The sequence below is a fragment of the Myotis daubentonii genome, chromosome 16 (genome assembly GCF_963259705.1).
Source record: "Myotis daubentonii chromosome 16, mMyoDau2.1, whole genome shotgun sequence".
Taxonomy (NCBI): Eukaryota; Metazoa; Chordata; class Mammalia; order Chiroptera; family Vespertilionidae; genus Myotis; species Myotis daubentonii.
In genome coordinates this window covers 24,616,396-24,631,035 of record NC_081855.1, presented here as the reverse complement: position 1 = coordinate 24,631,035, position 14,640 = coordinate 24,616,396, and the positions used below count along the sequence as shown (strand labels likewise).

Here is a 14,640-nt window from a genome sequence, read left to right as displayed (position 1 = left end):
ACTGTACTATAAATAACATAAATACACAGAAGGGGGTGGGAGGAAAAGAACTAACCTTAAGTTATTTTGGAAACAATAAATATTTTGGCTGAATACTCCTAAGACTAAAGATGAAAGGAACTCTAGTTACTTTATTTTTCATAGTGACATGGTATGGTAGTTGTGAAACTACTACATATATATACATATACATATATACATATATATATATATATATATATATATACACACACACACACACACACACACACACATATATATACATATATATATGATTTGAATAAATATGTAAATGTATTGTAGATAGTGAGAATCCATTTTCTTACTGCCTAAGAAAGAAGCAAATTCCTTATTTGTAAATAAGGAAAGTGGGAAGGCTGGAAATAACCCTGTGGTGTTGGATTGGAATTGGAAGTATCAGTAGGAATCTCTCTCTCTCTCTCTCTCTCTCTCTCTCTCTCTCTCTCTCTCTCTCTCACACACACACACACACACACACAAATATACATATATAACAAGAATAGATGATATTTACATTTAAAAGTATCTGTCCACAGATGGCTTCTTAGATACAAGGTAGGAGCAGTAACTATAACTATGTACATTGGGGGGAAAAAACACCCAGAAAACACCTTGAGTTGGCGTGACTCAGTGTTTGAGCATCAACCTATGAACCAGGAGATCACGGTTCAATGCTTAGTCAGGGCACATGCCAGGGTTGCGGGCTCAATCCCCTAGTGTAGGATGTGCAGGAGGCAGCCAATCAATGATTCTTTCTCTCTCATCATTTATGTTTCTATTCTTATCTCCCCTTCCCTCTCTCTGAAATCAACAAAAATATATTAAAAAAAATAATAATAGGAATGCCTTTTCTTAAATGTATTAGGACTAAGGGAAATAATTGTTATAGCCTAAATCCACTGATAGAAATATGGAATCAGGGAAGGTAAGAAAGAACCCTATGGGATTGGATAGGAATTAGAGGAACTAACAACTAATTAATTAACTCTATCTGCTACAAGATTGTAGTTACAGTGACACCCAACTTAGCACTCAGGTCTTGAATTTCTCACTGAAAGGAACAAGAGCTCCTTGGAGGAATGGCTTATTCTCTTGTGGGGGCAGGGAACATAAAAGGTAAGCCTTAGGACATCTTGTGACAGTAAGTTTAAAAAGTACTTAAAAAAAAAAAAAAAGAAGGGGTCTGTCAAATGGATACTAGAACCAGTTTGAAGGGGCTCCTCTCACTGTCCAAATCTGGAACAGTCTGAGCATCAATCTAAAGATAGTAATGGATTATAACCCATCAAATAAAAAAGGAATTCATGATTTCCATGATAGATGAGGGATGGATGGATGAAAAGGGGGCTTTTTCCTTATAGCAGAATGCTGACTGATAAATGTGAAGGGAATGGCAGAGTTGGCAAATACCATTTTGTAATCATCATAGTGAAGATTGTTTTGGGCTCGATTCTTCATTGGTTGCCAAATTTAGGGGGAAAGTTTGATGAGCAGGACATTTACATTTAAAAGTATCTTCCCACAGATGGCTTCTTAGATACAAGGTAGGAGCAGTAACTATAACTATGTACATTGGGGAAAAAACACCCAGAAAACACCTTGAGTGGTGATGAAAATTAGTAACACCAATGAGAACAGACAGACCTTGTATACCTCCAGCTGTGATACCCTGAAGAGGATATACTATCACTTTTGTAGTAGTTTGGCTGGGGATGAAAAATCAGAATCTAATCTTAAAGAAAAGTAAGAGAAGCACAAATTTAGTAGCATTCTATAAAATACCACAGTATATTCTGCCAGTGTAATGAGAGACAAAGAAAGGTTGAGGAATTGTTGTGTTTTCCTATGGTCATAGGCGATCCCTATGAAAGGGTCGTTCGACCCCCAAAGGGATTGCGACCCACAGGTTGAGAACCCCTGATTTAGGGACTTTATCTGTAGTGATTGTGCAAATTTTATATGAGATGATTAATAAAGAACTTTTTAAAAAAAATGAAGTGTCTTACAGATAGATAACCAGAGAACATTTTGGAAAAAGAAATTCACATTCAAGCAGGACTTAGATGGATAGATCCACTTCACCCTTTATAATAAGTGGTGCAAGTTTCCATTAACACATTAAGCGCCCAACCTGTTTTGTCTTCCGGACGGAAAATATAGTGTCAGTCACCGGTGACTGACAGGGTACTTAACGTGTTAACCACTCCACTTGTCATTGAAATTGTACTGTTGGTAGTTGTTCCCAGGATCCACTTAACAGAGTGTCTTTTTTTTTTTTAATATATTTTTTATTGATTAAGATATTACATATGTGTCCTTGTCCCCACGTTACCCTCTACCCCCCCCCCCCCCCGCTCATGCCCTCACCCCCCCGTTGTCCGTGTCCATTGGTTAGGCCTATATGCTTGCATATAAGTCCTTTGGTTGATCTTTCCCCCTTACCCCTACCCTCCCCTACCTTCCCTCCAAGGCCCGACAGTCCAATCAATGCCTCTCCGTCTCTGGATCAGTCCTTGTTCATCAGTTTATGTTGTTCATTATATTCCACAAATGAGTGAGATCCTGTGGTATTTATCCGCTCTCCAGTTCCATCCATGCTTTGGCAAATGGTAAGAGTTCCTTTTTCTTCTTCCTCTTCTTAAAGAATACCTTTCAGTATTTCATATAATGCTGGTTTGGTGGTGATGAACTCCTTTAGCTTTTTCTTATCCGTGAAGCTCTTTATCTGACCTTCTATTCTGAATGATAGCTTTGCTGGATAAAGTAATCTTGGTTGCAGGTTCTTGCTATTCATCACTTTGAATATTTCTTGCCACTCTCTTCTGGCCTGCATAGTTTCTGTTGAGAAATCAGCTGACAGTCATATGGGTACTCCCTTGTAGGTAACTGACTGTCTTTCTCTTGCTGCTTTTAAGATTCTCTCTTTATCTTTTGCTCTTGGAATTTTAATTATGATGTGTCTTGGTGTGGTCCTCTTTGGATTCCTTTTGTTTGGGGTTCTCTGCGCTTCCTGGACTTGTAAGTCCATTTCTTTCACCAGGTAGGGGAAGTTTTCTGTCATTATTTCTTCAAAAAGGTTTTCAGTATCTTGCCCTCTCTCTCCTTCTGGTACCCCTATAATTCTGATGTTGGTACGCTTGAAGTTGTCCCAGAGGTTCCTTACACTATCTTCATATTTTTGGAATCTCTTTTCTTTTTTCTTTTTCGGTTGGGTATTTTTTGTTTCTTTGTATTTCAAATCTTTGACTTGATTCTTGGGATCCTCTTGTCTGCTGTTGGATCTCTGTAAATTATTCTTTATTTCAGTCAGTGTATGCTTAATTTCTAGTTGGTCCTTTTTCATGTCCTCCATGGTCTCACTATACTTATTGAGGGATTCATTAAATTTATCAGCGGTTTCCATAAAATTCTTGAAAAACCTTATAAACGTGGCCTTGAACTCTATATCCAGTCGTTTGCTTTCCTCCATTTCTGCCATTTGTGACCTGTTTCTTTGTCTCCGCATTTTGGCTGTTTCCCTGTGTTGATAGAGTGGCTTTGTGTGCTAGGTGTCCTGTAGGGCCCAGTGGCTCAGCCTCCCCAGTTACCTAAGGTGGACACTCTTGGTGCACTCTTGGTGCCTTGGTTGTTGTAGGATCACTGGGAGGAATTGACCTCCAGGCCAATTGGCTGTGAGAATCAGCTGTGTCTGAAGTGGGAGAACTTCTGTGCTAAAGACACCCTTCTAGGGCAAGACTTGCTTCAGTGGGGCTTTGGTGCTCACTGAGTCTGCTCCCTGAGTGTGTCCCTTATGGATCTGAGGAGTTGTGATCTGGATGGTCCCCCTCTGACCACTGGGTACAGTGGCTCCTGGATCTAAGGAGGTGCTAATTCAGCCTCTGCCTGAGGCCACACAGCAGGAGCCACGAAGAGGCTCAGCTGTGAAGCAGTGCAAGCCGCTGCGGGGCCTTGGGCCTTCTCTTGGAAGTTCCGGGTCTGCCTGGCTCGGCTGCAGTTAGGTAATTATCAGTTTGCAAAGGGCCGGTACATTCACATGCAAAAGCCTCTGCCGCAGCCTGGGTGGGGCGGGGTCTCAGGGAATCAAAGGGCGAAGCAAGCAGCTATGGCTGATTCTCTGCCCAGCCCTAAGGAGTCGCGCGTCTCAGTGTCCCGGTAACGGCTGCAAGCACCTCTGAGGGAAAGCCGCTCTCAAGTTCGCCCACTGCCCGACAGTCTAGCTTCTCCCCGTATGAGTCCTGGGTCCCCAGAGACTTCCTTGAACCGGAGTTCAGAGCAGTCGGGAGCTTGTGATTCAAAAAGACAGCCGCGTCCTCAGGTGCCACCCGCTTTCCGTGCGCGCGCGAGCCGCCGTACCTCTGCACTCCACCTCCGCAGCTCCTCTGGCTCTCAGTGTGCTTTTCTTTCCTTCTAGTTGTAGAATTTACACTCAGCCAGCCTTCCTGTTGTTCTGGATGATGTCCGCTCTGTCCTTTGCGGTATTTTTCAATTGTTGTGGGACGCGGCAATTTCCCGGTGTTTATCTATGCCGCCATCTTAGTTTTTCCCTTTTTTTTTTTTTTAATCAACTCTATTTAGGTATCGTATATAATAAAAGGCTAATATGCAAATCGACCGAACAGCGGAACGACCGGTCGCTATTGCATGCACTGACCACCAGGGGGAAGACGCTCAATGCAGGAGCTGCCCATTGGTGGTCAGTGCACTCCCACAGGGGGAGCGCTGCTCAGCCAGAAGCCCTGAGCCGGGCTCATGGCTGGCGAGCACAGCAGAGGTGGCGGGAACCTCTCCTGCCTCTGCAGCAGCGCTAAGGATGTCCGACTGCCAGCTTAGGCCCGTTCTCCATGGGGAATGGGCCTAAGCCATCAGTCAGACATCCCCCAAGGACTCCTGGACTGCGAGAGGGTGCAGGCTAGGCTGTGGGGGACCCCCCCTCCCCAAGTGCACAAAATTCGTTCACTGGGCCTGTAGTATACTATAATCAAAGAAATGTAATTTTTTATTGTGGGGATTGGGCCTAAGCCGGCAGTCAGACATCCCTCTCATAGTCTGGGACCCCTCGCTCCTTACTGCCCGCCTGCAGCGGAGGTGGGAGAGGCTCCTGCCACCACTGCTGCACTCGCCAACCATGAGCCTAGCTTCTGGCTAAAGAGGCGCTCCCCCTGTGGGAGCACACTGACCACCAGGGGCAGCTCATGCACTGAGCATCTGCCCCCTGTTGGTCAGTGTGCGTTGTAGCGACTGGTTGTTCCGCCGGCTGGTCAATTTGCATATTAGGGTTTTATTATATAGGATTTTATCCAAATGAAAGTTTCTTTTAATGTCCTGTAATATTTGGCTTTAAAGTTTTATTTAGAATTTTTTTGTCTATATTTAAAAATGAAATTGGTACCCAACTTTCTATTTTGTGCTGTTAAGTTTTAGTTATTGGGTTATACTGGCTTCATAAAATTAATAGCATAGCTCTCCTCTCCCCTTTCTTCCCCCCTTATGTCCTGGAAAGTTTCACTGGTAAAACTGTTTTCCACTCAAAACTATTTTAACTATAATTCATTGGTATTCTTTACAGTCTGCCACTATTGTTTGTTTTGCTTACATTTTCTTTAGATCAGTTTTGGTAATTTATTCTTAACTAGAAAATTGTCCATTTCATTGAGATTTCAAAATTTATTAGCATAGACTTGTATATACTAGTCTTGTTTTGTATCTTTGTTTATAGTTCTATTCACATTTCTATATTTTTCCTCTTAACTAGATTACTCAAAGATAAACCTGTGTTTTTTTTCTAAAGTATTAGCTAATTTGATACATTTTTGTTACAGAGTTACTATTTTTAATGTTCTTTAAAAAACAATGTTTATGTTTTTTTTGACATGATAGTTTATAAATGCTTTTATTCTGAGAAAAATGATTGCTCAGATTTAATCTGTTAATGTACACTGGTTCTTCTTTGTTTCCTTAGGCACGAGATGTGCGTACCAATGAAGTGGTGGCTATCAAAAAAATGTCTTATAGTGGAAAGCAGTCTACTGAGGTAGGTGGTGAAATATATACATTTTTACTGGTATGTTAGAGAAAGGCATACTGTTTTTAATTGGGGGTAGGTGGCAATTTCTTCCAAAAAGTATAACATACATAAAGAAAAGTGTACAGATATTAAGTGTATATCTCAGTGAGCTTTCTTTCAGACATTGAATGTACCCATTTAACTTGGACCTAGAACTATAAATAGCATTACTGGCATCCCAAAAGCCTCCCAACTTGTGCCCCCTGCTTTCAGTTTTTTAAACTGTTGCTTAATATATTATTCTATTTTTGTCATAGAGGGATTATCAGTTTCTAAAATAGTAAACTAGAATAAGATGTATTTCACAGTAAATATATTGGATATAATTTTTTAATGGTTTAGAGATTAACTTCAGCTTTAAGCAAACTTTAAATAACAGACAGTATAGATGTAGTCTGAAAAACAGGTGGTGTGTAATAATCTGAAAAACTATAATATAAAATTGATACCACGTTGAGTATATGTTAGTTCACTAATATTCTGATTAGTTCTTTTGACATTATATTTATTCTATTTGCCTAAATTTTTTTTATAAAATGTAGGACGTGTCAGTCTTTAATTTAAAAAATTTTTAAATTATGGCAAAATACACAAAATTTACCAGTAAGCCATTCTTAAGTGTTAAGTGGCATTAAGGATATTCATATTGCTGTCTAAACACCACCACCATTTATCTCCAGAAATCTTTTCATTTCTTCCTGCAAAATTGAAGCTCTAATAACAACTCCTTTTTCCCCCTCCTCCAGTACTTAGAAATCACCATTCTAGTATCTATATGAATTTGACTAGTTTAGGTTAACTCATATAAGTGAATCATGTCCTTTTTACTTAACATAATGCCCTCAAAGCTTATCCATGTTGTAGTATATGTCAGAATTTCCTCCCTGTTTAAAGCTAAATAATAATTCCTGTGGTGTGTGTGTGTATGTATATAAAACACCACATTTTGTTTATCCATTCTTCTGTTGATGGACACTTGGCTTCCTTTATCCCTTGGTTATTGTGAATGATGCTGCTATGAACATGGGTATGCAAATATTTCTTTGAGTTCCTGCTTTTCAATACTTTTGGGTATGTGCTCAGAGGTAGAATTTCTGAATCAGTCTTTAACTTTTAATGATTTTGGTTTTCTACCTTTTCTGAATCTCTTCATTTTATGCTAAATCTTGTTTTTGTGATCATACTCTGGGTACAATGACACTATCATGATTATATTGGTGTTCCATCATTTCGATTCCTAAAAATTCCTAAAACTCCAAAAAAATCCCCACTTTCCATTTCTTACAAGTTTACTCTAATTTTATTCACCATTCTCTCACACAGCTTTCACAGGAAGACGTGTGCTATGTTGGCATTTGATTAGGCACACCTAGAAGAAAAAGTTTCATTTAGGACATCATTTTTTTACGTCTGATATTAGTGTCCTTTATAAAAGTTTGTGGGGTTTTTTTACATTGACGAATACAAGTGTTTTGTTTTGAGAGCTTGCCTCCCAGAGCATTCAAATTTGGGAATTAAAGCCCATGAAACTCTGAATTTTGAATCTTATATCTTAAAATATCATGCAGCTATTTTGCTGTATTTTGTTGAGGACTTCTTAAATAACATAGGAGATATGTGATCTTAAATTCTAGTACAAAATATTTTTTAAAGTTTTCTATTATGCTAGTTTCTCTGACTTTAGAAATATGACCCAAGTTGGGGGTAAAGCTTTAAAAAACTAAAACAAGAACAAAAAATAGATTCCTGCTTTCCATCTTACACCTACTAAGTCTGTAGACCAAAGAACCTGGTTGGGTCCTTAGAGTTCCCTGATTGCTTCTTAAGAGTTACTTTGTTTAGAATATGGCCTAAGTATATTGTTCTGGCCAATGGTTTATCTGTATTGCTGGATAGGTGTTAATGAAGAAAGCTCTTAGTAAAATATGTAGGAAAGTGTTTTCATACTGTTTGTTTTTTTCTGTGAACTTTTCTATGTAACAACTAATTGTTCCACTAGCATTTTAGAAAGTAATGTGCATTTATGAAATTGTCTCAGAGTAATGACTTCATTTGAGTTTAAAAAACAAACAAAACCTTAACATTTGGTAGAAGATCTAAGCCAGAAACATGATAGGTGAACTTTATGACATGTAGATTATGTCAGTAAAGCTTCAGATAAGAAAAGGGAAGTTGAATTTTGATGAAAAATCACTAAATAGGATACATTGTTTTCACCAATGTGTGGTGTGTAATTGTAAAATATTGATAAGACTTATTTATGATAAATTTTATCAAACATTTGTCCTACCTTGAATGGAATAATTTTATAAACTATGTAATTGATTATAAACTATGAATGTAATTCCTCTTAAATTGATTATTTTGACATTTAATTTAAATATTACAAATAAGGCAAAGCTGTATGTTCTCATTAAGCCTTAATCTAGTAATTACTTCTTTCTTATATACATTTCTAAGGAAAAGCAGCTGTTCATAATTCTTTCCTTTATTCCCTTTTTTCTCCCCATAGAAATGGCAGGATATTATTAAAGAAGTCAAGTTTCTACAAAGAATAAAACATCCCAACAGTATAGAATATAAAGGCTGCTATTTACGTGAGCACACAGCATGGGTAGGTATCTGCTCTCCCCTTGCCTTAATTTTAGTTGGTTTGGGCATATAATTAATTAAATTAAGAATGTCTCACCCTGGCTGGTGTGTTTTTAGTGGCTAGACTAGAGCCTCACTCAGCCTGAATACCTAAGGGTCTTGGATTCCATTACTGGTCAAGGGCGGCACTTACCTGGGTTGCATTCCCTGTCCTGGTCGGGGCATGTGCAGGAGGCAACCAATTGATCTGTCTTTCTCACTCAGTGTTTCTTTCCCAAACTCCTTCCCTCTTGCCCTTCTATTCTCTCTAAAAATCAATGGAAAAACATATCTTTGGGTGAGGATTAACCAAAAAATAAAAGAATGTCTCAAAATTGTCCTGTGAAGCTTCAAAAACACCTTGAAATGTTATTTCATACTGAGAAAGGAAGAGTAGCTTTTCCTAGAACTCCTTTCCCTAAGCAATATAAACTTTTGTTGCAAGTTTACTATAGAGATTTAGCTGGCCTTTATATGCATGGTAAAATGTTCTCTGAAATTTTTAGTAGTTTATCAAACTACTAAATGGTTTCTCAAACATTGTAAAAACAATTCTATTACTAAAGGATAAAATTTATATCTTTTTGACATTATGTATTATAATCTATTTAACCACAAAGTTTTTGGTGAAGTCTTGGTGAATCCTGGTGAAATTTGAATTAATTGTGATTACTTGGCTGAGTAATACTAAAGGTAGAGAATTATTACATGAAGTAGAGATTAATTTTACCCTGTTGTTACCACTGAGGTGATAATGTAGTAATCCCATAATGGTATAGACATAATAACTATCTTTTAAGAAAAGGGCTAAATTTTCATTAAACAGGAATGATCCTTTATTTTGAATAATTAATAAGCCAGAGCTGTTATCATTCTAGTGGATTGAAGTTAGATTTAGATTTGTAATGTTTGCTGCATTTTTTAAAAATATATTTTTATTGATTTCAGAGAGGAAGGGAGAGGGAAAGAGAGATAGGAACATCAATGATGAGAATCATTGATCAGATGCCTCCTGCATGCCCCTCACTGGGGATCAAGCCTGCCACCTGGGCATGTGTCCTTGACCGGAATCGAACCCAGGGCCTTTCAATCCACAGGCTGATGCTCTATCCACTGAGCCAAACCAGCCAGGACTGTTTGCTGCATTTTTATCCAGTTTGATTTTGGTGGTGGCTGTGGTAGTACTCCTAAACTTGAGGCTGTTGTTAAAGAAAAAGTACATTGGGCTGGTTACTTCTCTGCCTCTCAAGTTTTTCCATCTGTAAAACATGGAAATAATAAGGCCTACCTCATAAAGTGGTTGTGAGGATTAAATTAATATGTATAAAATACCTGGCACATTAGGAGGTGCTCTGTGTTTGATTTAAATGAAAAATTTAAACTGTAGCCTAAATCTGGCCGGTGTGGCTCAATGGTTGAGCACTGACCCATCAAACAGTAGGTTATTGATTCGATTCCCAGTCAGAGCACATGTCCGGGATGTGGGCTCAATACCCATTGGAAGGTGTGCAGGAGGCCTGCCGATCAGTGATTTTCTTTCTTCATTGATGTTTCTATATCTCCCTTCTTCTCGAAAATCACTAAAAACATACATTCTTAAAAAGTTTAAAAATAAACTGTAACCTAAGCTTTGTACATATAGTCCCAGAGGACAGTTTTCTGTTTCCTAACAATCATTATTACTACTCTAGGTTAGTAGTAACAGAATATGTATATTCTTTTATAATTTTAGTTAGTAATTATGTATGAAATACACATCTTGTCATTGACTTAACCTTATGAATGCATTTAACAAATTGCTAACTGCATAAATATTTTTTTAAGGTAAATAACTAGAGTTTGTTTTATTTCAAACTATCTTCTTGATCTCCTTGGTGAATTTATCTCAAATAGAGTCTTTTTAATAATATATTTTAATGCTTTTATAATTTTTCTTCCCATATAGCTTGTAATGGAATATTGTTTAGGATCTGCTTCAGATTTACTGGAAGGTAGGTTTCCTTTAAATATTAAGAAAAAAAAAGCATTAGCAAAATAAAATAAGAATTCAGTAAGAGACTTCTTTTTTTTTTTTTTAATTAAATCTTTATTGTTCAGATTATTACATTTGTTCCTCTTTTTTTTTCCCCCCATAACTCCCCTCCTCCCAGTTCCCGCCCCACCCTCTGCCCTCACTCCCCACCCACTGTCCTCATCCATAGGTGCACGATTTTTGTCCAGTCTCTTCCCACATCTCCCACACCCCTTTCCCCCCCAAGAATAGTCAGTCCATTCCCTTTCTATGTCCCTGATTCTATTATAATCAACAGTTCATTCTGTTCATCAGATTATTAATTCACTTGATTCTTAGATTCACTTGTTGATAGATGCATATTTGTTGTTCATAATTTGTATCTTTACCTTTTTCTTCCTCTTCCTCTTCTTAAAGGATACCTTTCAGCATTTCATATAATCCTGGTTTGGTGGTGATGAACTCCTTTAGCTTTTCCTTATCTGTGAAGCTCTTTATCTGACCTTCAATTCTGAATGATAGCTTTGCTGGATAAAGTAATCTTGGTTGTAGGTTCTTGGTATTCATCACTTTGAATATTTCTTGCCACTCCCTTCTGGCCTGCAAAGTTTCTGTTGAGAAATCAGCTGACAGTCGTATGGGTATTCCCTTGTAGGTAACTGAGTTTCTTTCTCTTGCTGCTTTTAAGATTCTCTCTTTATCTTTTGCTCTTGGCATTTTAATTATGATGTGTCTTGGTGTGGTCCTCTTTGGATTCCTTTTGTTTGGGGTTCTCCGCGCTTCTTGGACCTGTAAGTCCATTTCTTTCACCAGGTGGGGGAAGTTTTCTGTCATTATTTCTTGAAATAGGTTTTCAATATCTTGCTCTCTCTCATCTTCTGGCACCCCTATAATTCTGATGTTGGTACGCTTGAAGCTGTCCCAGAGGCTCCTTACACTATCCTCGCATTTTTGGATTCTTTTTTCATTTTGCTTTTCCGGTTGGATGTTTTTTGCTTCCTCGCATTTCAAATCATTGACTTGATTCTTGCGCTCCTCTGGTCTGCTGTCGGGCGTCTGTATAATATTCGTTATTTCAGTCTGTGTATGCTTAATTTCTCGTTGGTTCCCCAATATAAGATCGAGGGTCTTATTAGTTTTCGTGTAGATCTCATTAAGTTTATCGACAGCTTCTAAACAGTTCTTGAGAGACCTTAAAAGTGTGGTTCTGAACTCTATATCTTCCATTGACAATTTTGTCCTGTTTCTTTGTCTCCGCATTTTGTTATGCTTCCTTGGTGTACCCCCTAGTGGTCTTTGTTCGAAGTCTTATAGTTAAATCTTGATTGTTGTAGCTAATACCAGGGAGGGTTTGACCTCCAGGCCAAGTGGCTATGAGAATCAGCTGTGTCAGCAGTGAGAGAACTTCTGTCCTCTAGGGAGGTGCTAATCTAGCCTTCTCCTGAGGCTATCCAGCAAATGCCTCTGTGCAGGGCTTGGGCGGGGCGGGTCGCACAGGATAAACAGGGTGGGCCGGAAAGAGCAGTTATGGCGGCTCTCAGTCCTGTCCCCAGGGGCTCTGCCTCTCTGAGTCCCAGCACCCGCTGCAAAGCTTGGAGAGAAAGCTGCACTCGCTCTGACCGAAGCCAGACAGTCCCGCTTCTCCCGTTTGAGTCTTGGTCCCTAAAGACTCGCCCAGATCTGGTGCTCAGAGTCTGCGACTCCCTCCCGATTGAAAACAACAACCGCGCCCTCCGCCGCCAGCCTGCTCCACGCACTCCGCACCTCAGAATTTCACTTCACCACTGCGCCTCCTCTGAGTGTCCGTGTGCGTTTCTCTTTCCTCCTAGTTGTAGGACTTCCACTCAGCCAGGGTTCCTGTGGTTCTGGGTGATGTCCGTTCCGTGTTTTAGTTTCACTTTTGAAGTAGTTGTTCAAAGCAGCAAACTCCGGCGTTAACCTATGCCGCCATCTTGGTTCTCCCAAGAGACTTCTTAAATAACATAAAACTTTTCAAAACAGTGAAAGCCTTAACCTTTTCTAGAATCTCAGCATGGTATATACCATCCTCATTTAATGTTATCTATAATAATAAAAGCGTAATATGCTAATTAGACTGAACGTCCTTCCGGGCGTCCTTTCAGATGAAGCCCAGGCTACAAGGGAAACCTGGGTCTTGGGTGCCAGAGGGAAGCCGGTGCTGGCAGCCGGGGGAAGGAAGGCCTACTCTTGCAAGAATTTCGTGCATCCGGCCTCTAGTATAGTACAACATCAGTGAATTTTCTCTCATTTTGCCTTAATGAGCATTTTTCTGCATTCTTTGTCATTCAGCTTGATCTGTTCCTTCTGTTCTGAATGAAAATATCTGAGAATAAAGAGAAAACTTCTCTTTTGTTACTTTTGTTTTTATTATCACCAAATAATTGTTAAATGTTGTTAGCTTTGAAGAATATTGGCTGTAACCTCTACTTTAACAGCAAGGCACAATTGGTACTAGTTATAACATTCAGTAGCTTTGTATTACTAGTATATCTTGGGAAGCAAATCCCTTGTTGCTAAATGTTGTTAGTGTTTTAAAATTGCTCTCTCTATATCAGATATGTGTATTTATTATTTTAAAAATGTTCTATATAATAATCATTCTTAAATTCTTACTTTAAGTTCACAAAAAGCCATTACAAGAAGTGGAAATAGCAGCAATTACACATGGTGCTCTCCAGGGATTAGCCTACTTGCATTCACATACTATGATCCATAGGTAAGTACACTGAAAATTGTCATGTATTAATAAGCAAATGGTTTGTTGCTTATATCAACCTGGAACTCATTACCTCTGAAAATTTTCATTGGTTAAAAAATTTCAAAATCTTATAAACTCATATTTTTTAGATTGCCTTAAAAAGAACATACTAGTACACTTGATCTCTTTGTTTAGGATAATTTTATCTTTTCTGCACATGCTGCTGGGCTTTCTGAAGCATGTGTACTTGATAGATTTGAGGTAGCAATTTAATTACAGAATTATTTAATTTGCAAAATGGAAAAGGCCATTAGGGATTATGTAGTCTTTTTTCATTTTACAAATGAAAAAACTGATGCCCCAATTTGTTACTAATGTCTCCAAGTTTAAAAAGCTTAGGTAGATTAAACTAGAATTAAACCTAGATCTTTTTCTTCCTGGTAACTGATAATGCCAGATTTGTTCCATTGATTCTGTAACAGGGATATATAAAAGTTACTTAAGCCTGGCCAGTATAGTTCAGTTGTTGAACGGGAATCTATGAACCAGGAGGTCACAGTTTGATTTCTGGTCAGGGCACATGCCCAGGTTGCAGGCTGGATCCCCAGTAGGGGCATACAGGAGGCAGCCAATCAATTATTCTCTGCCATCATTGATGTTTCTATTTCTCCCTTCCTCTCTGAAATCAATAAAAGTATATATATATTTTAAAGCTACTTAAGCCCTAGCTGGTTTTGCTCAATGGATAGAGCATCGGCCTGCGGACCAAAGGGTTCTGGGTTCCATTCCTGTCAAGAGCACATACTTTGATTGCAGGCTCCTCCCCGGCAAGGACCCCCTGGTCAGTACATGTGCAGGAGGCAATCAATTGATGTGTTTCTTTCACATCGATATTTCTGTTTCCCTCTCTCTTCCACTCTCTCTAAAAAAAATCAATGGAAAAATATCTTTGGGTGAGGATAAACAAAAATAAATAATCAAATAAAAGGCTACTTAAGACTCTTTATGCTTTTGAGTATTAATCCGTGGTAATCCATGGTGATGGATAGTAACTTTAAACCATTTTATTCTTTTTTATTTTATTTTATTTTTTAATATATTTTATTGATTTTTTACAGAGAGGAAGGGAGAGAGATAGAGAGTTAGAAACATCGATGAGAGAGAAACATCGATCAGCTGCCTCCTGCACATCTC

General features: G+C 38.6%; 1 protein-coding gene across 3 annotated transcripts in view; it reads left to right on the top strand.

Moving 5' to 3' along the window:
- The window catches only part of TAOK1 (TAO kinase 1), a 117,657-nt gene that overhangs the window by 43,407 nt on the left and 59,610 nt on the right, over positions 1–14,640 (top strand). For all 3 annotated transcript variants that reach the window (XM_059669303.1, XM_059669302.1, XM_059669301.1), the window contains exons 3-6: positions 5,981–6,052; positions 8,598–8,699; positions 10,662–10,707; positions 13,368–13,464. In XM_059669303.1, coding sequence (XP_059525286.1) covers positions 5,981–6,052; positions 8,598–8,699; positions 10,662–10,707; positions 13,368–13,464 — 317 coding nt within the window. The remainder of the gene's footprint in view (positions 1–5,980; positions 6,053–8,597; positions 8,700–10,661; positions 10,708–13,367; positions 13,465–14,640) is intronic.